General features: G+C 36.6%; 1 protein-coding gene across 1 annotated transcript in view; it reads left to right on the top strand.

Annotated features, from left to right (window-relative positions):
- RSPO3 (R-spondin 3) overlaps positions 1-22,878 on the top strand; it is a 76,440-nt gene that overhangs the window by 24,358 nt on the left and 29,204 nt on the right. Inside the window, exons 2-4 of the mRNA XM_058566332.1 lie at positions 5,607-5,798; positions 7,365-7,511; positions 12,426-12,623. Of these exons, the coding sequence (XP_058422315.1) occupies positions 5,607-5,798; positions 7,365-7,511; positions 12,426-12,623 (537 nt within the window). The remainder of the gene's footprint in view (positions 1-5,606; positions 5,799-7,364; positions 7,512-12,425; positions 12,624-22,878) is intronic.

The raw sequence follows: 22,878 nt of genomic DNA, 5'->3' as shown, positions 1-22,878 counted from the left end.
TCTCTTTACCAGATGTTCATGGGCACAGTCCACTTAAAGGCAATTATTATAGATACTTTCTCTTAAGTATTTTTTGCTTTGACATCTTTATTATTTTTAAAAAGCACAAATAAACAGCTTATCTTTTATATTTATTGCCTTCATCCATTCACTAATCAAAAACTCTTTATTGAGAACCTATTCCATAAGCAGCTGCCCTGTGTAGAAGCTGGAAATTATCAAGAAAATTATGAAGAACAACCAGAGTCCTGCCTTCAAGAAGCTTCCAGTCAATGAGAACGTCCTTGTAAAAGGAGAGGACATGGAAGAAGGGGAAGATGTAAAAATATCTTTGATTATAGAATCCCATTGATCTCCTGTCCCTACCCTGTCTCTTAAGGCCACTCGTAGAGAAGAGCAGGCAGTGAATGTTGTGAAGACAACAAAGCTTTTAGGGAAAGAATCTGTATTTTTTTTTTTGGTTAAAAATAGCTTTTATTAAATTTAATTTATTAATTCTTGATTATCTGAATTATGAAATCACTAAGTTACTTTCATGTATTTAGCACTTCCTTTGAACTTAGTCAAACCTGTTTTATAAACCTAAAGTCTATTAAATTTTGTACTTCTGGAAATTCTCTAGCCACAAATCCATGACCGCAGAGGTAATGGGCAGCATGCAATAACGGATTTCTTCCACATGGCAATTTACAATAGACGTTAGTACATTTGCAGTTGGGCTTTAGAACGGGATTAAAGTAAGGCAAATCCTTGACACTTGCACTTAAATTGTGAGAGAAACAGAACCTAGATTCTAATGCTGCAATCAGTATGGTATATCATAAACATTGAAAATAACTAGCCGGGCCGGACCCATGGCTTAGCGGTTAAGTGCACACGCTCCGCTGCTGGCGGCCCGGGTTCGGATCCCGGGCGCACACCGACGCACCGCTTCTCCGGCCATGCTGAGGCCACGTCCCACATGCAGCAACTAGAAGGCTGTGCAACTACGACATACAACTATCTACTGGTGCTTTGGGGGAAAATAAATAAATAAATAAATAAATATTTATAAAAGAAAATAACTAGCCAAAGATTGTGTATTTACCAAATGCTCTAGTACCATTTAAAACTCTATATTCTGGATGTTTTATCAAAAAAGTTGAATTAGGTCTCGTGACAATAGCCCTTAGGAACTGTTGCATCAGTTATACATCACAAGATCATCAAATAGAGAAATAGTAGGGAGGCTTAACAGCTAGAGAAATTGAAGTCACTTACTCAGGGAGTGTCAATGGTTTAGACACTGAAAATTGGTTTAAGTTATGCATTAATATATACTCTTTGCATACTTAACCTTCATATACAAGTTGAAAAAAGATCCTTTCTTCTTTCCCAGTTTAGGGAAAGATAGTAATTTTACCATGTATTTGATACATTTGTAATCAGAAGTTCCCAATTTAAAGTTCCCGGGAATTCTGCCCATTTTTCCATTCATGTTTACCCACATTACACACCTAAAGGTTATTGTTGTTATTAATACCATCCAGTCGATTCCAGCTCCTAGCAACCCTGTGTGCAGCAGAGCGGAACGTTGCCCGGTCTTTTTGCACCGTCCTCTCACCTTCCTGCTCTGTAACAGACAATGCTCCACCGCTATTCCTTAGTATAAAGAGATTGGTACCAGATATTAAAGATGTAGGTTCTAACCTTCGATCTAAACTCACTATGGTGGGTAGTTTACATCATTTCATTGAGTCCTAGTTTGGGGTTTCAAAATAAGCAATTGTGATAGCTTCTACCCTTACTAACAGCAGTTACTACAGTTAATTTAGCTTTCTATGAGACGCATGCTTTGAAAGCAAAAGTGGTATAGAAATACAAGGTATCATTAAAATCAGCTGATAGTATATGTTTTTCTCTTACCAAATGTCCCTTATGTTGGACTATGCTTCCCTTCTTTGGCATTCTTCAGCACCTCCCCCTTTCAAGATGTCTTCTTTCATTTGAGTAGCTACCACCAGACACTCAGATGTACATCTCTAGCAACCAGCACAATGTTAAGCTCCATCTATTAAGCATCACTTTCTGGATATTTCATAAAATCTACAAAATCAATGATCCCAAGCCATGTTTATGTTTTTAGACCTTTTTCTTCTATGTATCTTGCCCCAATCCTTCAACGGCAGGCTTTTACTCCTCCAGCCATCCTTCTCCTCTCTATTCACTGGCTGGAACTTGAAACACACCTTCACAAATCCTCTCTCTTATTTAGTTCACATTCTGCTGGTCACCATATTTGATTGATTCCACTTCCTAAATATCTTTGGACTATGCATCTCTTCCTTACCATGTTGTACTGCCTCTACTATATTTTAAGCAATCATCAGTCTTTTACCTTGGCCACTACATTAGTCTTCTCCAAGTTTCTATGCCTGCCATGCTGCCAGAAAAATTACTTTTCTAATACACATATGATCATATCACTCACCAGGTTGAAAGCCCCCATATCTACAGAACAGTTTCCTTGGCACAGCCCACAAAGTTTCCATAATCCAGACATACCTGTGATTCCAATCTTCTTGATATTCCTCATACCTCCATTAACTACTACTTATGCACCAGTTTCACCAAACTCATGCCAGTCTCCTTGCTGTGGGTGATTGTGATGTTCCCTCCTCTAGCCCTGCCACGGCCACTTACATACTGATAACTTCAACCCACTTTCTAAGATTTAAGTTCAAACGTTAGATATTCTATGAAACTTCCCACCACCAACACCTCCATTGCTCGTATAAAATAATAGTACAAAAACATTGTTTGAAAAAGAATGATTCAGAAATACAATATGAAGTCATTATGAGAATGGAAAAAAGAAGCATGACAAAGTAGAATTCTGTTTTCTATCTTAGAATCATAAGATTTTAAGGCTAAAAGAGTTGTTACAGTCAATCCAGACCAAAGTGTTCTGTGGTTTCCATATAAAAAGTAAAAACTCTTGCCTTAAGATGAAGTTTGGGAAATTTGTACCTAGTTGTGTAATACTGACTGTATAATCTGAGCGATGCTTATACAGCAATCAAGAAAGCCATCACTACGCTACTCAACTGTAAAAAAAATTTAGAATCATAGAATCTGAGCTTGATAGTCTCAATTTTTCTCACTAACCACAGTATAATACTTAAATCTTCCTGAAGAAATAAAGTTTGCTGTCATTTGTACCTGCCTATATTCAAAATTCCCTGATTAAAAACAAACAGGAATTTTCTTTGCCAGTTAGGACAATTACGTCTTCTTTACTTTTTCAAAAATCTACTTTGTCAAAAACTTTTGTTTAAAAAGGCAAAATTTGAAAAAAAGACAAGCAAAAAGAATAATTGTAGCACAATGTGTGAGATGACAAAATTTTTAAAGACGGAATTGAGCAAGGTACTTGGGCACATCTCATAATTTCGATGGAAACTGTTAGCAGTCGTGAGACCCATACAGAGTTCTCTCCTGGAGAAGTTTCCAAACATCCCAAACCCAATTTTTTTAATGAAATTTATTTTAAGGTGTATCAGTTTTTGAGGTTCTGAACATGTAAATCATGTTTATTTTTATAACTGATCTATTTAAAGTTATATCATAATTGACAAAAGTTTTAAAGCGCTTAAAATTACAATTTTGTTTCCTTGGAGCTGCTGCATTTCAGAGATGGAGATGGATTGGGTGGACTAATCCAATCCGTCTTCATTTAAACTCAGAGTCGCTTACTGCTCTGAGCTTGGAGTGATTTTCCTGCAAAGTTAGGTCCTCTTTTCCATAGACAATTCTTATGAAAATGTTTAACAGGTTTTTACCTACACCTCTCACTTCTTGAAATGGGTAATTAGATTCTGAACACATGGAGCTCTCTTTACCCCTTTCCTTTTCAGAGTTTTTTTCTCTCCTTTAACTGTGTACACACTTTCTGTAAGTCTCCAATGCTGAGTTACTGGCATGAAAAATGAACCCGTTACTTGGAAAGCAGTTTTCACTTACAAGTCCCCCAGGTCCTATAATGTCTAAACTTCCTGTGCCACTTTATATGTCTGCCCCACCCCACAGAGGAGCATGTACAGGAAAGGCAGACTCCCTTCCCCCACACATTTCCTCAGTTTATTTACAAAATGTCTTGGAATGAGCATGAGCTGCTTGTGGTTCCTGTGGCTGATTCAGGGATGGTTTCCTCCAGGCAGAGGATGCTGGTCAACCAAATGACCTCTCTATAGCTAGCCCATGTACTGCTGTGGTGAGGCTAACTGGGCTTACGGGTACCCCTTCTAACTAAGCCTGGTGGGGTTTTTTTTGCGGTGAAAAACTTAGCAATAACAAACATCACTGTGAAGACAGACTTAATAACGGTAAGCTCCGTCAGAGCCTATCCCTCCGACCATCAACAAAAGAAGTCAGAAATACACTGAGATGGCCTTTGCCCTCCTATGCATCAATGTTTGCTTCTTATAAGGGTCAGGACTTTTCCCTTCTGGATTCCTGAAAGGACAATAAAACTATAATATTGTATTTGAATAGAGAATACATCAGTAGAAGAAATCATCCCAAACACCAACTATACGAGGGATGCTCTTTAGTTAGCAATTTTCCATCAGCTCACACACAGGTGTCGATAACCATCAATAGTCCTAAGAAGGGTTAAAGTTGTGAAGATCTCAAGTAAACACGAATCTTCCAAATGTTTGTTCATATTTGTTCAGACTTGCTAATGAACAGTCTCACCACCACACATATTGGTGACTCTTGAAAACCTTGGAATTCTCAGGAATATATGTAGCAGTAGTTCTTAGTGTAGACTGGTCGTGTCCTGACCAAATATATATTTCACTTGAGTAAATGGAAGATGAGGGCACAAAAACTGTAAGACTTCTCTCCCAAAAGATAAAACGTTGAAAATAAATTATTGTAAATACTCACATATGATCCATGTGGAAATACTGGTAAGACTAATATTACATTTTCACCATTATATCAATTTGAAATGATAAATATTAAACATATGTGATAAGAAATATTTCAGGAAAGCATTGAGGGGAGTGCTGAATAGCTATATAGTTTCAGAATCAGTTTGCATTGGATCAAAGAGTAAAATTGTGTTCTCTAATAGACCACAGTTGAAAAAAGATATCCTAGAACGTGGTGTCCTTACTCAAGCCCCAGCCTATGTTGTCATCCTTGCTTGAAAAAACTAGAGACGTACGCTTATCATCCACCAATAAATGAAAAGCAAAACTAATGTGTATTGATTTCCATGAAGGAGCATAAAATTACCCAGTCTCCAATCTGCCAGAGTGCTAATTCAATGAAGACATTTTCACTGTATATATGGTCTAGACGTAGTTTGAGTCAATATTTTCTTATTTTTCAAATGCTCAAATTTTAAGAACTTTGAAATTAAAAACAATATATGGATGTATTAAAGGAAAATACCAGCTCACAGAAAAAGGGGGAAAATCTTCCAGCTCATTTATCCATCACCACCCAATTGAAAGCTAATGAAAGAAAACGTATGTCTTGCCCAGAGAATGACGTGGACTTCCTGTATTTATGATTTAACCCTTGTTTTTGTCTTTCTGCATTTGTCCCGCCAGTGCATCCTAACGTCAGTCAAGGCTGCCAAGGAGGCTGTGCGACGTGTTCAGATTACAATGGATGTTTGTCATGTAAGCCCAGACTATTTTTTGTTCTGGAAAGAATTGGCATGAAGCAGATTGGAGTGTGTCTCTCTTCATGTCCAAGTGGATATTATGGAACTCGATATCCAGATATAAATAAGTGTACAAGTAAGTGCTCACACAAAATTATATTTTTATCTCATCCTTGGGGACTTTCCAGATTTGAAATGGCCTCTGGCGTATTTGTGATATTCAGTGTTAAGTAAATAATAATATTTACCTGATAATTAGACTAAAACCTACTTGGACTTAGCCCTCAGAATGGGAAAATTTCCACCACTAAAAAAACACTCAAGTTTTGTGGAGGTTTTTTTTCATTATAAAAGTGAAAACTGAGAACGTGGTAATTACTCATTGAACCTATAGAAAAGTACTGCCAGCATCAATGCCGTCTGGGTTCCTATTACCATCCCCAAATCTAAATATTTATGACTTGAAGAATCAATTCAGCTCTTTTCGCTTCAAGAAGGATTCCAGTATAGCAACTGAAACATTTATTTGTCAATTGGAAATAAATGCTGGAAACACTCTTCTATCACCTCTCATCTGGACCCTGAAAGTCTATTCTACACTGTGGACCGAGTAACCTTTCAAAATGTAAATTGGGACATATCACTGCTCTCTCATACACCACAGGTGGCTCTGCCTACCTCTCCAAATTCATCTACGTCTGCTGCTCAACCACTTTTCATTAAGCTCACTGGCCTTCTTACAAGATCGTCCCACCTCAAGGCCTTGCATTTACTGTTCCATACTCACTGTTCTGGCAGTTTGGAAAGCTCTTTGCCCACACCTTTGCTTAGCTGGCTCTCTCCTTTTATTCAACATTCTGCTCATGTGTCCTCTTCTCAGATAGGTATTTGATGACCATCTTATCCACAACAATCAACCTCTTCCCCTTATCAGTCATTTTCTATATCTTTTTCCTACCTTTTGTTGTTGTCATTTTTTCCAGAGTACTTATCACTCTGGAACCATATGGCTTGGTTTCAAAAATGACTCTGCTCTGTGGTCCTGAGCTGGGTACATAACTTTTCTAAGCCTTAGTTTCCTTATCTATAAAATGGGAATCATAATAGGAGCCACCTCTCTAAGTTACTGTAAGGTTTAAATGACTTAATATTGTAGAATACTTGTAGCAGTGTCTGACTTACAGTAATCACCATGTAAGGGTCAACTACTGTTCTTGTTTATTGTGTCTCCCCCCTAGAATGTAAGCTTTTTGAAGTCTGGGCCTTAACTCTCTTTTGTGCATAGCTGTCAACCACTACCTAGAATCATCCTTGGCACATAGTGGGCAATCAAATATTTGTTGAATAAATGAATAGATCTCAGGAATAGCACAAAGGCAATATCTCAGTATATTTCATTAAAGTTCTGATGAAACATTTTCACTATCATTTAATATTAAACAGATACTTGGTCTTACAAACATTCTTGGCAGTAGACATATTGCCAAAAATTTTTTCCAAAGGCAATAAGTACAATAATTTGGAAATCAATAACTGATGTACATCAACTAAATGACTGTGGAGGAATCCTGAATTAAGTTTGGCAAAATAATTTTGAATCCTAAGTGTTTGTTTGACACAAAAGTTGCATATGCCTGTGTTGTGAGCATACAGAACTGGAAGATAATGAAAGCATATTTCTCTTTTCTTTTTTCTCTTTCAGAATGCAAAGCTGACTGTGATACCTGTTTCAACAAAAATTTCTGCACAAAGTGTAAAAGTGGATTTTACTTACACCTTGGAAAGTGCCTTGACAATTGCCCAGAAGGGTTGGAAGCCAACAACCATACTATGGAGTGCGTCAGTATTGGTGAGGAGGAACTCTCAGATTTAGAAGGAATAAGACACACCTCAGATGATAATGTCAGTCTCCAGGGAAGTGCTGCTCAAAGTTCTACTTCACAAGAACCTGACGAACTGTCTCTAAGAGACTCTCTCCATTCTTCTTTACAAAGATACCGTCTTGACGGTGTTCCCATAGCCTTACCCAACATGTATCACAGCACAGTTTAACACCCCGTGGGTGCTCCATTATTTCTTAGGGGCTGTCAACAGCTGTTTCAACTATTCTGATCATTATAGATATTTTTTGTATGATTATTTAATGAAGTTTTACCTATAGGAATTATATCTATACTTACATGCGTATAATATATATATTACATATTTATTTAAATTTGGTCTTGAACTAAATTTCCACCTTAGGGCAAGAGTTTCACAAAATACCTAGGTCTAATGTCAACCACTGACCAAAATTATTTTCCAAGGGGAGAAAACATATTCTCTGGATACAGCCCATTAATACTCAGTAGATGGATCAAAGACCCAAAGAACCGGAACTGACATAGTTAAAAGTCTCACTTTTTTCTCTCACTGCTTTGCTGAACTGTCCTGCTTGCACAGGTATTCAGAAACAAGGAGAGGATTTTGGACTTACTCAAACTGACAGTGGGACACAGTCCCAGGGTCTGATTAATTGCAGGCTGAGTTTCCTGGAGGGGAGGTCCTTCAGACAAGTTGTTTGTCTAAATAAGGGATCACTGTCAGGCTATATTTTCCCTCTTTTAAATGTTGTGCAGCTACTACAGCTATGAGTTTGATGAACAGTTGGGGAGCAGATGCTAAAGCAAATGGGAAAACAGCACACTAAATCTCAAAATCCCCTGGGCAAGAGCTACAAGAACCTTTGATGCTGCACCAATGTTGGCATATGCACACAAATGTTCTCCTGATTCAGTACAAGATAGTGTCCAGGACTTCCCTGGGTCCCCACAGACAGAACCATTAGAATCTAAAGTGCTGGAGTAATAACGCTAAAGCGGGGATTTAACCATTTCAGTTCCACACGGAAAATTTATTTCTAAGCAAAGTGTTTGGGAGAATGAAATAAATAGATGATATTTTAAAGATCATTTCAGAAGCATCTGGAAAACAACAATCCTGAAACAGGTCATCACTCATTTTGGTTCAGTCTTTTTTTTCCCCCTCTAGACAATAAAGACACAGAAAAACAACTTAGAAATAGAGTGAAAGATATATGAGAAAGCATGTCAAGTTCATCTCTTTGTAGGTCTTGAGGGCTGATGATTAGAGGTAATAAGTTCCAAACTGTGGAAAAAATAGGAAACAATTCTATGGGATATTCGAGGACAAAAATTTGGGATGAGTTGTGGAAAAGTTCGTGGTATTTCTCTACCTAGGAAAAGGGGCACATGTTTAGTTTTCTTAGCTGTTGAAGGTGCAGTATTCAGTCCTTGAAAGTCTATTTATCTTAAATGTATTAATGCTTTCCTATCAGAGAGAGAATTTAACACCTGGCCCTGTTGGATTAACTTACTGGTTATTTAACTTACTGGTTATTAAAACTTACTGGTAATTTAGACTACTGTTTAGACAAAGACTGTTTCTTAACGCAATTAAATTTAAGAAATTTGTATATTTTAGAATAAAGGTTAGCAATCTAAAGGCTGTTTAGTGCATCTGGCTCATTCAACAGATAGGTATAAATGACTTAGGACATACTAATAGCGCAAATCGGCAACTTTTGTTCAGGGCTGGCACTTGTTGCTTGCTCCGTAAGGGATGTCTCCCATCATGCAGTGTCTAACCTGCAAACGCTATGTGGGCCATGCCCAGGGGCTTACTCCAGAATTTCACAAAAAAATGATGACCTGCTTGATTATCACAAAGGAACATTAGAGCCTATTTGTCTAACAAATATGAAAACTAGGAACCAGAGAGCTGAAATGATGATCCCAAGGACACGATGTGAGTTACTGTCAGCGCTATAATTAGTATCTTGACTCTAGCTCTCTAGTGCTCACCCAAGAGGCTGAAGAATGTGTCTCTCCCTTTGCAAAAATCTGCACTGTATGACTTGTTTTGTACCCAGATTTTAAGTTGAGAGGAAAAGTCATAAACAGAGAAAATACCACCTTGATATAGAGCTGAAGTGAAAGGCTTGTGTCACAGTGTGTCCACTCCCCATGGTTTGCAGGTCAAATTAAGCATAAATGTCCACTGAACCCAATTTTATAGGAGAACATATTTCTTCCACTTTGACTCCAGATATTTGCTTCCTTTTTGAAATGTCATTCTGTCATCCTCATTGCTCCTCCTGGAGAATTGGCTTTGTTCAAGTAGTCACAGAGGGAAGATATCCGGCTCCAAAGAGTAAGTGGCAAGGAACACACCCTAGCTATGTTCTCTATGGAGCCATACAGTCAGTCAACAAGAGTGAGAGCAAATGAGTAACCGTGTTGTAAGGCCATTACTGGTGGGACATCCAGTTCAACTTTTCTCCCAATTCAAGAATCCCTTTTACAGTGTTCCTGATCAACCATAGCATGACCACTTCCAGGGACAGGGAGATAATTACATTTTTGAGATGCTTCATTAGTGAATAAAGATTTCCAGTGTTCAGATTGTTCTTAATACAGAAGATAGAAGAAATACAGAAGTTGAGTAGTTCTGTTTTTTCTCAATTAATTCTTAACCAAATAGTGCCCCAGTTCTACATTGTTCATTTAATGACCTGAATATAATTTAAATTACCCTTTTTGTTGTCTTTACATGTTTTCCAAGGTGTCCATTTTTTCCAGAAATATTTTTTGGACACTAACATTACAGGTTCATGCTACAGTATTTCTCTAGGAAAAATTCTCCTCTTCTCAAGGCTTTGTAAATATCCCATCTTATTAGAGCTTTTTACTACCTGAATTCATTAGTTTTGAATATTTTTCCTCCCTCTTCTTCAATGCAATGATCTAAGATTGTCATTAAAATTTCATTTTTAGAACCATTCATCCTCTGACTAAGGACTCATAGCTACCTCTGCTGTGATTTTTTAAAATCTATTTTTCTGAAGTCTAGGTATACATTTACCTAGACTACCTCTCTTATTGTGAAAAAAACACCAAAGTTCTGGTCATTTCCACATCATATAAATTTTTCCAACTTAGTCCTCTTAGTTCTGGCCTTAAATGAATACTGGACAAAGTGACAGCTCACAAATCTTGATTTTTATTTTATTGTTTACTTTCTTGGAGGTGTTTTTATTTGTATGTGCTAAAGATCCACTGCTTTTTAATGATTAGTATTGGGATGAGAGATATGTCCTTAACTGGCAAGAGATTGTGATACCATTAAGTGACTTGGTTGCTCTATTCCTTAACCAAAATTATAGTGGAGTAACCAAGCATGAAGACTATTTTGAAAGTGGTTCAATAAAGTTAAATTCATAGAAACCTATATTCACTTATCTAATCATTTCCATTTAACTCTGTGTGTCATTCAGATACCTGAAAGTGATGAAAAAGCATATGAAAAAATGGATGGCAAATGGATTTAAATTTCTAAAACATTTAGGTTACATTTCTTGAGGCTATATGCAAGATAGCCTTCTACTCTAAAATAAGGATTCTTTAAATCAGAAGGCAGCAAGAAATGTTACTGGAAAGTTGTTTTGGTGGAAAGAGAGTCTTATGTCATCTGAAAGAGTTACTTCTATAAGCTGTTTCCATTGTTGTAACTTAGGAAGTTTTATGACATAAATATAAGAATAGCACCTTGAAGATATGTATTTTCATTCAAAGTGCAAAAGTCTCTGCAAAGAGCCAGCCCTGGTGGCCTAGTGGTTCAAGTTCAGTGCTCTCACTGCTTCGACTGCCCGAGTTGGCTTCCTGGTCGCGGAACCACACCACCTGTCTGTCAGTTGCCATACTGTGGTTGAGGCTCACATAGAACTTACAACTAGGATATACAACCATGCACTGGGGTTTTGTGGAGGAAAAAAAAAGAGGAAGATTGGCAGCAGATGTTAGCTCAGGTCAAATCTTTCCCTGAAAAACAAAAAAAAAATCTCTGCAAAAAAGCCATGATTGAAAAGAACAGATTAATACATACAGAACAAGGAAAAAAATCTACAAAAGAAGTTTTAGAAAAAGTACATCCGTTCATCTTAGAAATCACGTGGTCAAGTTAATTCTTGAAGCAGTTTATCAGCTGAAATTGACACAGAATTCACTTAAAATAGATGCCACTATGCCTGAACCAAACCCATTAATAAATGACAATGTTTAAGTATCCAACAGTACATGAAATAGAAAAGGCAGTGAATTGTAGGCCAAGGACTGGATTCATTTTTTTGTTTAACCATTCTCTAGCACAGAAGTTCTCAAAGTGAGTTCTCAGAACCTGCAAATCAGTGTCACATGTATTGTTAGAAATGCAAATTTCCTGGTTTCACCCCAGACAACCAATGCTCTGGGCGTGGGGTCCAGCATTGTGTGTTTTAGCAAGCCCTCCAGGTGATTCTTTTGCACACTAAAGTTTGAAAATCAATTCTCTGGCACATAATAATGAGAATTCTATCAAGTTATAGATAGGATAACCAATAAATGTAGCAGTGCTCTAGAAATTGCAAAGCATTGGTCAATTGTGAGTAATCATATTAGTGCCTGGATTAATCAAATCTAGAGTGAAAAGTAAACCCAATGCAAGAATGAATTTACCTGATAATATGAGAACTAAAAAATGGAAAACATTCTATTCCTGCCTTTCGTTTTCTCTCTGTTTTACCTTCAAGTCATTTTGCCCAACTTCATTCTGCAGGATTTTTGCTCAGAATTTGGGCAAGTATTGATGGAGGCAAACCTTTTTGTTTATTTAAAGATTGTGAAATATCTGTGAGCCAGCTGAGGCTGTTGCTGCTGTTCTGTTTCAGTGCACTGTGAGGCCAGTGAATGGAGTGCTTGGAGCCCCTGCATGAAGAAAGGAAAAACATGTGGCTTCAAAAGAGGGACTGAAACACGGGTCCGAGAAATAACACAGCATCCGTCAGCAAAGGGTAACCTGTGTCCCCCCACCAGTGAGACAAGGAAGTGTACAGTGCAAAGAAAGAAGTGTCAAAAGGGAGAACGAGGTACATTCATGCTAACAAAATGTGCTTGTTTGAATCCTCATAATCTCATGCAAATTTCACTTTATTTCTTAGGAAACATTTAGTATTATCATTCATGTCTAAAACTCTAAAATGTGTACCAAACAAAGAATATGTTGGCTGTAAATTACAGAATATTGATGTAGTATTTTTAAGAAATGGAGCCTGATATCAGAACTTTAAACTACTATAGAAGTGTGCAAGTTGAATCGTGGTGAAGGAGGCTGCATTGCAGGCATTTAGGCCTATATCTTTCTTTTAGTCCATTATCTTTCCTATCATCTACCTCTCTAATGCCTAGAGAACTCTTGGGAAGCGTCATAAACACAAGTTCTAATACCATTTAGTACAAGACCGTGGTGAACACCAGCCATCAACTTACTCCTTTCTTCATTGCCTATAAACCCAAATAGTGCAATTAGGTTCAAGCTTTTGTCACTAAACATGTTTTAAAGGTTACATAGGATTTTTAAAATTTTTCAATGGTAGATGTTTTTAATACTGACTTTACAGTTGAAGTGAATGAACAAGGCCATATTTTATAAATATAATACAAGCATTAATGACATTTTATTTCCAGATTTTTTTTCATATTACACTGATTTTACATACCAGATTGCAGAACCTATAGATAAATATTAAATAACTCTGTCAGAGCTTGTTCTGAAGTCTTATGATTGCCAAAGAGAAATATACCATTTAATAAGGTGATTAAACTTCCATTTAGAAGATTTGCAGTTGTTGACTTTTAAAATATAGTTTTTCCATCTGTCTCACTAATGTCCTTAGCATCACTGCCTATAAATACGTTATGTAGCTTTATATAACCGTTGGTAGTTATCCGGCGAGCCTATAAATGATCCTCTCAATTAATTGCAGCTGGAAAGAAGTTTCGCTGCATCTGTAGTTGAACTTCCTTTGCTTATTTCATTCACTCATTCATTTGTTCAACATCATTTTATTGACTTTTCACTTTATGGCCACACATAGTGCTAAGTCCTAGGGGGTTCACAACTAAATACGGTACTGTCTCTCTCCTAAAGGTACACTCAGAGTCCAATGGACGGTTGAGGTGTTTAAACAGATATTCACCATATCATACACTAAGGGAGATTATACGTGTGTGAACAAAGGTCAATGGAAACACAGAGGAGGGTGCTGTGCAAACTAGAACGGTGCTCATACAAGAAAGAATCTGGGTCACCTGTGCTTTGCATGTACCAAAGGATTGGCCGTCATCAGAATGTATGCAGCCTGTTGTTGCCAATAGTAACCAAGCAGTTAATGTGATAAAATTCCGGAAGCCATGGATTATTTTAAAGGGAACATCAAGCTTTTGTAAGAGGTTTTGATTAAAATTAGGTTTAAGGAATGAAAGTTGGCTAGTGAAAAATGTCTTTCTAGCATTTGTTACCAATTAATTTAAAATATCTTAGAGTTTAAAAGTTGGATTTGGAAATCAAATGTTTCATCACTCTACTTGTTGGTAAGCTCCCATAGCCGTACATTTACTTATGTTTACTAAATTTTCTTGAAATTTAATGACTTACAGGTGGTCTTTGCTCATATTATTCTTTCTACAAAGATTCGACATTGCTAATCAGTATTCAGTATACTTGGCTTTTAAAATATGTGAAGAAAATCTTATCTAATAGAAAAATTAAATTACAATACTAATTACATTTTTTTCTTTTATTCAAGAATGTGTTCTTTTAATATATTTTGCTAGCAATTGACTTAAACATTAACGTTGAAAATATCAGTTTTTAAAACTAGCAATGGATAAGACAAATAATGCCACAAGAAGTTTAAAATAGTAACCGGTGACAAAACCTTGGGTTAAAAGTTTCTTTCTGGTCTTTTTTCCTCTCCTCTGAGAAGGATACGGTGACAATTTATATTTACAAAGAAAACTTTACACAATCTTAAAAATGTAGGTGCTTTATTCTTTTTCAAATTTGATAATGCATAGACTACCAAGTAGGAAATGTGGATCACATTTATAAATTCCACATTTAGTCCCATTTTATTTAATCTTCATTCACCTTTCTATATTTCTGTCAAAAAATTTTCTCAAGTAGCCTAGAAATTTAAGATAGGAAGGAAACCACTTCTCCATTCCTTACTTCTCTAACCTAACAATTTTCTTAACTTCTTTTAATGGTATCTTATCAAATATCCTATTTGAATATGAAGAAACCAAATAGAAAAGTATTTATGACCTCTGGACAGACCACTATATATCAAATATCACCTCAAAATAATAACATTACCCAGAGTCGTCTCATGTAGGTTCTGAGATATATATATCTCAGATATATATACAATAAAGTGATAAAAGATAAACACAATAAAGTTATAAAGACATAATTTCTCCTACCACTAGAATAGTTATTACTTGAATTGCTTCTAAATGCTTTTAGATTCATAAAATAAGACCTTTTAGGTTTATGGCTTGAGCATTTCTAGATGAGTAAGCTAAAAAATAAGGTTGTTTTTTTTTTTAAATAAAATTTGTCCTTAAAATCTTGAATTTAAACTTACATCTATCATCCCTGCCTAAGAGTTAACAATAGACAGAGGTAGATAACTCATTTTTGGAAAAGGTATGGAGCATGTGTTCAGGATTTTTTCTGCTGTGTAATAATTGCCAAAGGCAAGGTCTCCGGGGAAGAATGATAAGATCCAGAAATGACTCTCCAAAATGTACACAAAGAAGAAGCTAAATAGAAGGAAATAGTTTTTAGTAACAGAATGGATTATTCTAGTTGTCAGATGCTTTTTCATAGATATATGTTGGAAAAACTGGTTGCAAAATCTTACACACACACATATTTTTCTTTATTAATATTCTTCTCTTGCTTAGAATAGTTATAGTAAATGAATATGAGGAGAAAAATGTAATTTCTCTAGCCCCAAATCTGAATTTTTATCTAATGTGCTACTTGTTTGCACCATTTAAGATTATTTCCCTTTACCTGATATGCTACCTTTTAATCAGTCTTAACTTCTTCATCAATTACTAGCTTTAATAAGTTATTACCATTGCAATAGTTTCTAGCTTGAGCCTACCTCTATTGAATTATATATCTGAAATGTCAAAGATATATAACATATTTTAAGAGATTATAAAGACTAACCTGTAGACTAGTATCACATATGCATTAAAACAATGTATTGAAATAGAAGTAAACAAGGAGAAAATGCACTTTCAATAGTTCTCAACTTACATTTATTGACTCTTGATATACTGGGTGTAACCATCTTGGATAAGGGGAAGTGGAACAGGACATGGAAACATATATATGTGCCTGCATTTGATGCACAAGGGTGATTTTTGTGGAGGGGGCTGGGGGGCGGGTTGGCAGGCAGAGGAAGGAGGATCACCAAACATATTTATCATTAATTTGTACATTTCTTTAATTAACTGCAGAGAATTTTCTATAGATATTCAATTTTAAAGCAATTCACAAGGAATGAAAGAAATTTTGTTCTTTGACTAATGGCATGAAGAACATACTAATTCATTACATGTAGTGCATGATCTTGAGATAGAAAAGAGAGAGAAGGGCAGAGTCATGGAAGAAATGGGGCAGGGTCTACTTTCTTGGTGTAAAGAAGAAATAGCATCCTGTCTAGGAGAGAAAGAGAAAAGGAATCTATTAAAATATAAATAAAGAACAAGACCAGAGGCATTTCCAGGGAAGAAACTAGAGTGGGAATTATTACATTATTTGAGTATATTATAGGTCACCTTATGTGCCTGCCCAAAATTAAAAGTCTACTAGGTTTTACATAAAGGAAAAGTGTTATATGTTAACTTATAAATTAATATTAATTATGCCTTAATGCTCAGTATTATAGATATACATCATGTTTATCACAAGCACAATATTTAAAATTACAGAAAAATCAGTTTTAAAAAATCAAGCAAATAAAAAATGATGTCTGTTTTGTTCCTAGGTTTCGTTCTCTGTCTTTTAGTTTACTTCTTAAAACCTTTATAACAACTCTTCCAGTGATGAATAGTTAAGTTTTTTACAGAAGGGATTTATATTAAGTATTCATTCAAATTCAAAACAAGACATCTAGCCAAGATTTCCAGAACAGTTCTCAAAATCCAAATAGATGGATTCATTAGCTCAAAATTGTAGGATGCCAACTGGCTTAGAGTAGTTAGCTGATGTCCTCTCCCCACCTTCACCTCATGGAGGAAGACCAGCTGGCCTACAGACACTCATCCTGTTTAAGCACTGGAGGATGGGAGCTTTCTGCTCTTTCCCTACACTGAATCAGTAGGCTAGCCCTTCAACATGGGTCAGAGAAAATTAACAAAGTACAGAGCTGAGATAATACTGGCATTAGAGACTGTGGTTCTCAATCAAGCATGATTTTGCTCCCCAAGGGACATTTCTGATGTCACAACATGGGGGAGGAGAACACTATGGCCATCTAGTGTGTAGAGGCCAGGGAAGCTGCTAAATATCCTACAATGCACAGAAGCTCCACACAATAAAAATTATCTACCAAGGCTCTTCCAAGTGCCAAGGATGAGAAACCCTGGTATAAAGTCAACAATCTCTCTTCGTTATTCCTTCTTGGGGTACAGTCAGTCCCTACCCAAATGGGTTGTTTGTTCTGGGAAGAACCAGTTGCCACCAATGAAAACTTGCACATGGTGCGAAGTTTCGATCAAGAATAAGATGGTGGAACAGAGGGGAAATTTTTGCTCCCCAATCAATATAAAGGTAATCAATTTTTATAAAAATTAATGTTCTTTTAATTTAAAATAGTCCAGTACCACACAGAAATATTCAGCCACGTCTAAAACTTCTGGGAAAGTGGTCCATTGCAGTAATAACATTTTTCACTCGCAGAGAGATATTCCCTAATATAAATGTATGTACTTCTTCTCAAAGACTAAGCCCAATTTTTCATTTAATGTCCTCAATGGAGATGCTGGCCCGTTGTTTAATCATTCTTTAGTTTTCTCTTGACCAACACTAATTATGTGTCTACCGTCATCTCTTGTTTTTTAATACTATCCTCTCTATTAGGTTGAACCATATGAAGCTGCCATTTGTGTAGTTCAAAAACTATTAGCAGTTTCATATGGTTCAACCTAATACTTCAAAAGTTATTGTCTCTAAATTTTGTAAATACTAGAACCAGACCTGGAATACGGTTGTTACTGATTGAAAGATTACAGTTTACATATACCACAACACAATTTAAATATTAGGCTTTTAATAAGGGTACAGGTGTATACTGTTTTTGAAGGATGTAAGCACTATTAATTTCTAAAGACCCCTATAAAAACGTGGTTCATCTTCAGACCCTTTTCAATCATATTCACTCCTGGCCTCTTCCCTGACTTTATGTTTTTTCTCCTTAGCTACATTACTGAACTCTTAGTCTTTCTTGTTTCTTTTGTTTGCCCAGCTCTAGTTTAATCCTCAAAGCATCAAATCAGCTTGCAAATTCCACGGATATGTGTTATAATTTATTATCCATGTAGCTAAAAGAATGTTATAGCCTCTGCAACAGGCCCCAACCTCTCTCATTGTTTCCTCTGACACTGACATTACAACGGCAGGATCTTTGTGAGAATTCTCTGTTGCCCAGATTTGTGCATTGAAGACCATGCCAAGAGCCTTTATATGTTCAGTTTACATCCCTCTGTAATAAAGAAGCAAAAGGATCACAGTCAGCACTTGGATAGATACTGAAAAAAGTGAGTGAACAGTTATTAGGTTTCTTGCCTCTGACACATTTTACAATCCCATTGTATGTTCTTAAACTTCTCAATGTTAGAGAAAAAGCTCTGCAGAAATTAAGAAGCCTTTTACTTCAGGCCTTGCAATCCTAGGTATAATACCATTTTTTTATAATTCAACCAGCAGTTATTATCATTTTATAGTTAATACCATGGCTCGCTAAGATTTGGGGGACATTATTCATGGTGGGAAATACTTAGGTATTACCAGTATCTGTGCAGTCTCTTCCTTTTTATAATGATAGAGAAAAAATTTTTAGGCTTGTCTGCTGTGTTAGTGTGTACCTCAGCATCCCTATTCTAAAACAATCTTTATGATAAACTATCCAGACAAATGGCTGTATTTTCTGAGATTTCTCTTCTATGATATTTATAAATATCTAATGCTTTTTGGCGCGTTGGTGTGTGTAACATATCACACACTGGTCAGGTTATTGAATAGAGTAATAGCTGTCATATACAAAGTATTCTTCAGCTCCTAAGCAAACAATGATCCTGCCATTGTTTAGATCCTGTGCATGAGAGTTTCAGTTAGCTTTTGCTGCATAACAAACCCAAAACATAGAGGCTTAAAACAACAATAACAATAAATGTGGGTGCACAATTTGGGCTGGGATCTACCATGCAATTCTAGCTGGGCTCCCTCATGTGATTGGCTGGCTGAAGACTGAGGAAATTGTGCTATGTTTCTATCATCATCAAGGTGACGAGGGATTCTACAGGGTTCCAAGCAGTTCCTCTTGAGGCTAGGCTCAGAACTGGCACAATTTTACTATCACCACATTCTGTTAACCTATACAGGTAACAAGACCAGTTCTGATTCAAGAGTTGAAGAAATAGATTGAACCTCTTGGTGGGAGAAGCTGCAAAGTCACTTTGTAGGGTGGCATGCCCACACAGGGATGAGTGGAGAATTGTAACCATTTTTGCAATCTACCACAGAGGTCTTTCTCTTGTTTTCAGTTAGATGAGTGTGATTGCTCATTCATTCAACATTCTTTTACTATCTAAGGTACTGATTGTCTCTTCCTTTGTGAAAACACACTCAGTGGTAGATACAGCTATGTGCTAGGCACTCTTCGATGCTGAGGATATAGCAATGAACAAGAAAGACAAAAGTCTCTGCCATCATGAATCTTGTTTTCTAGATGTTGGCATCATGGTTTTTGTCAGTCCACAAGGTAATGACCATCGATGATCAGTTCTCTTGTAGCATATGCCTGTGTGGACGGTTCTCATCTTCGTGATTTGTTCCATCAGTAGCTGCAGTCTTCATTAGAGTTTGCTAACATGTTTACAAAGAATTTGTTTATGCTGGCAAAAACGAAATATCTCTGCCTGCTCTCAGTTTTGGTCTCAAGGCGAATATCTGTATTTTTTCTGTGACCACCATGTTGATGTGCTAGTATGTGTTTGTAAGCTGGCTAAGTAGGGTTAAAGGTACAGCTTGTGGCTGTGGAACAGAGCTGAGTTAACGGGCCCTTTGGAGGAATGACCCCAAGACCTTGGCTTCATTTGCAGCCTGCTCTAGCCAACTGAGATCCCTGCCAATTAGGAGGGTTCCCTAGAGAGAGACTCAGAGAGTATCAGCATAAATTTAAATTCTGGACCCCCAAGTATAGTTTCCAAAAGGGCCTTCTTGTCCTTTGCTAATTACAAAGTAAACATTTCTCCAGCAAGAAGACACTTCCTCCTTTCATGCTTCTGTCCTCCTTCCTACCTCCCTAATACAGTCGCTCCTTGAAACTGCTGGTATTGCTGAAACCTCTTTGGCAGAGAAGACACCCCACACTGGAAGGCACAAAAGAATTATTCTTTCCATAGATCATTATCTTGTTCTCTTTTTATCTACCCCAGCAACTTCTTCATAGTAATGTTACAGACTAACTTTGTAGATTGTTATAGCCCAACAAAAAAGACGGGATACCTTGTTCTTAAGCCCCCCAAGAGGTGTCACCAACCACACACAGCCAGGACACAGTTAAATTCTATGGCATCATTGAAACAGAAACATTCTCAGACTGTTTACATTAAAACCATATCTTTTTTAGCATTGTGAATGGGAATGCACCACTCAAATAGTGTAATCCTTGTACATTGCTGTCAAACTAGACCCCAAATAGAATGAAGTACATTTTTTTACTGATGGACAAATCTAAGCATGAAGCTTCTAGCACAGCGTGTGGCACCAGGGGCGTATAATTATTGACATGTACAAAGTGGATGTAAATGGAAAATTCTTCAAACCTCTTAATCCACTATGTGTCTGCTCTCTTCCACATGTACTTCTCTTTCCATTTCATTTTCAATTCAGTCCCTTTTACCTTGCATTGAAAGCACCCAATTTCTCATGTCTTAAATTGGAAGTACTTTTCTATAATTTTTCTGTGTTTCAGTTTCTCTAAAAAATTTATTTGCAAATATATGTAATTATTTCTTTAACAGAAAAACACTGTGTTATGTTTATCCCCCATTGATAGTCCTTTTTCTCCAAGCTCACTGTTACCCCCTGTGTATTCCTCAGGACATTTTAGATGAAAATGACAGATTTCAAATTACCTTAAGCGAAGAGAAAACTATTGGCTTTAGGCACAACTTGCTCTAAGTGCTCAAATATTATCATTGGGTCCACCTCCTTCTCACCGCTCTCTTTCTCACCATTTCAACTCACCCTGCCTCTGTTTCTCTTTGTTTATTGCCCTCATTCTCCCTGTTGCTGAGAGCCTTCTCCACTCACGGGAAAGCTGGCTCTGGACAGCCCTAAGTCTATATACACATTGCTGTCAATTCAAAAGGATAGTGCCCTCTGTCTTTCAATGTCCCCTCATCCAATCTCATGAAAGGACTCAATTGACCCTACTTGGTCATATGTCCAACCTTGAACCAATCACCATGACAAAGGAATTGAGGTACTGTGATTGGTCTGCCTAAGTCACACACCCACTATTGAAGCCAAGGGACATGTGGGCCATCTTGAATGGCAATTCTACCTAGAAACAAGGGTGCTGACAAAACAACAGATGTAAATGACCCCTTTCCAAAAAAAAAAAATTTAATTTACAAAATCTAGAAGCTTATACTCCTATAGGGTAATCTTTGTCCAATATTATTTGTGGAAAAAAAATTTAAGTGAGAAAGAATAACCAAACTTTTTTTCCATCCAGTTTAGACTAGGGAGGCATGTCCAGCATGATGCTAATAATATTTTAATTTAATTTTTTTCTAATTTCTCTGATTTGCTAAAAACATTTTTATGTGAGTAAACTGGCTCTGAAATGAATAGCAAAAGAATCCACTACTTGTTTAAATGGGGATTAATTCTGGGATTGAGTTGTGCAAGCTTAAGTCAAGACATGTCCATGTCCATTTCTGCTGTGTGTTCTGTGTGAAACGTACCAGTGTGGGTAATGACCTTTTGCTTGATTATGCACCAGGCCACTGAAACTTTCAAATTAACTCAAATCTAATTACTGAACTCTTGTGTTTATATTGTGCATACACCACCCGGTCATAACTCTAGCCTCTGTGAGCCCAGGCTGCCATAATTGAGAAATAAGCCTTGTAAGGGGTTGTTTTGTTTATTTGTTGTTTCTGCTGGAAGAGCCTGCTTTTCCTATTTTTGCAAAGGATCAGATTTAGGAAAGAGATTCTGAACAGAGTCCAATTACATTTTATATCTCAATGCAAAACATGTACATTTTTAAATGAGATAATCCTGGTACTTTTGCATCACATGAAATCTAATGTCTGGAAGCGCAATGCCACTTACTTTTCACTGAAGGGTTGAATAATATCACATTTTAGGCAAGGAAAAATCAACATACTAAACTCACACTTGGGAAATATGAATAATTGCTAATTCCAAAAATAAAACAGACGTAGAAATGCATGTATACTTAAGATCAGCAGTTAATATCTAATTAATTGCAAACTGTGAACAAAAATTATTATCCTAATTGACAGAAATAATAACCTAGTTTTTCATAATGTAAATAGTAGAATGTTAATTAGATAGCTAATTATTTTTTATGGAATATGGACATATTATAGTGAAATATCCCTCAGAATAATAAGTACACACTGTAGACACGTGATATGATAGTTATTTGGTTCACAACCAACACCAAAATCATAAAGGGCTTTTGTTTTATCTCAAATTTGGTTTGTTTCAATAGCTAAGATGCAGTTTATTGAATATTTCATGGGCATACCTGTGGTGGAGTCACACTTGTCCAGTTTGTCAAATTTTGTTTCAAAATGTGTAGGAGAAGGAAGTTTTTATATTTAATTTCTCTCCCTCAGCCACTTGGCTTCCTACCATGTTTTATGCTCTTGGTGCCCCTCCTCCTGCTTCATAACCTGCTTTATCATCCTTTCCTCCCACCCCTGCAGGTTTCTTCAATTTTCAAAGAATTATCTGCTTATAGAATCATTGTTTCTTTTCATGTTCACAATCTTCAC

Source organism: Diceros bicornis, chromosome 23 (assembly GCF_020826845.1).
Source record: "Diceros bicornis minor isolate mBicDic1 chromosome 23, mDicBic1.mat.cur, whole genome shotgun sequence".
Lineage (NCBI taxonomy): Eukaryota > Metazoa > Chordata > Mammalia > Perissodactyla > Rhinocerotidae > Diceros > Diceros bicornis.
Note: the sequence above shows the minus strand (reverse complement) of the source record. Positions and strands in the feature narration are given on the sequence as shown.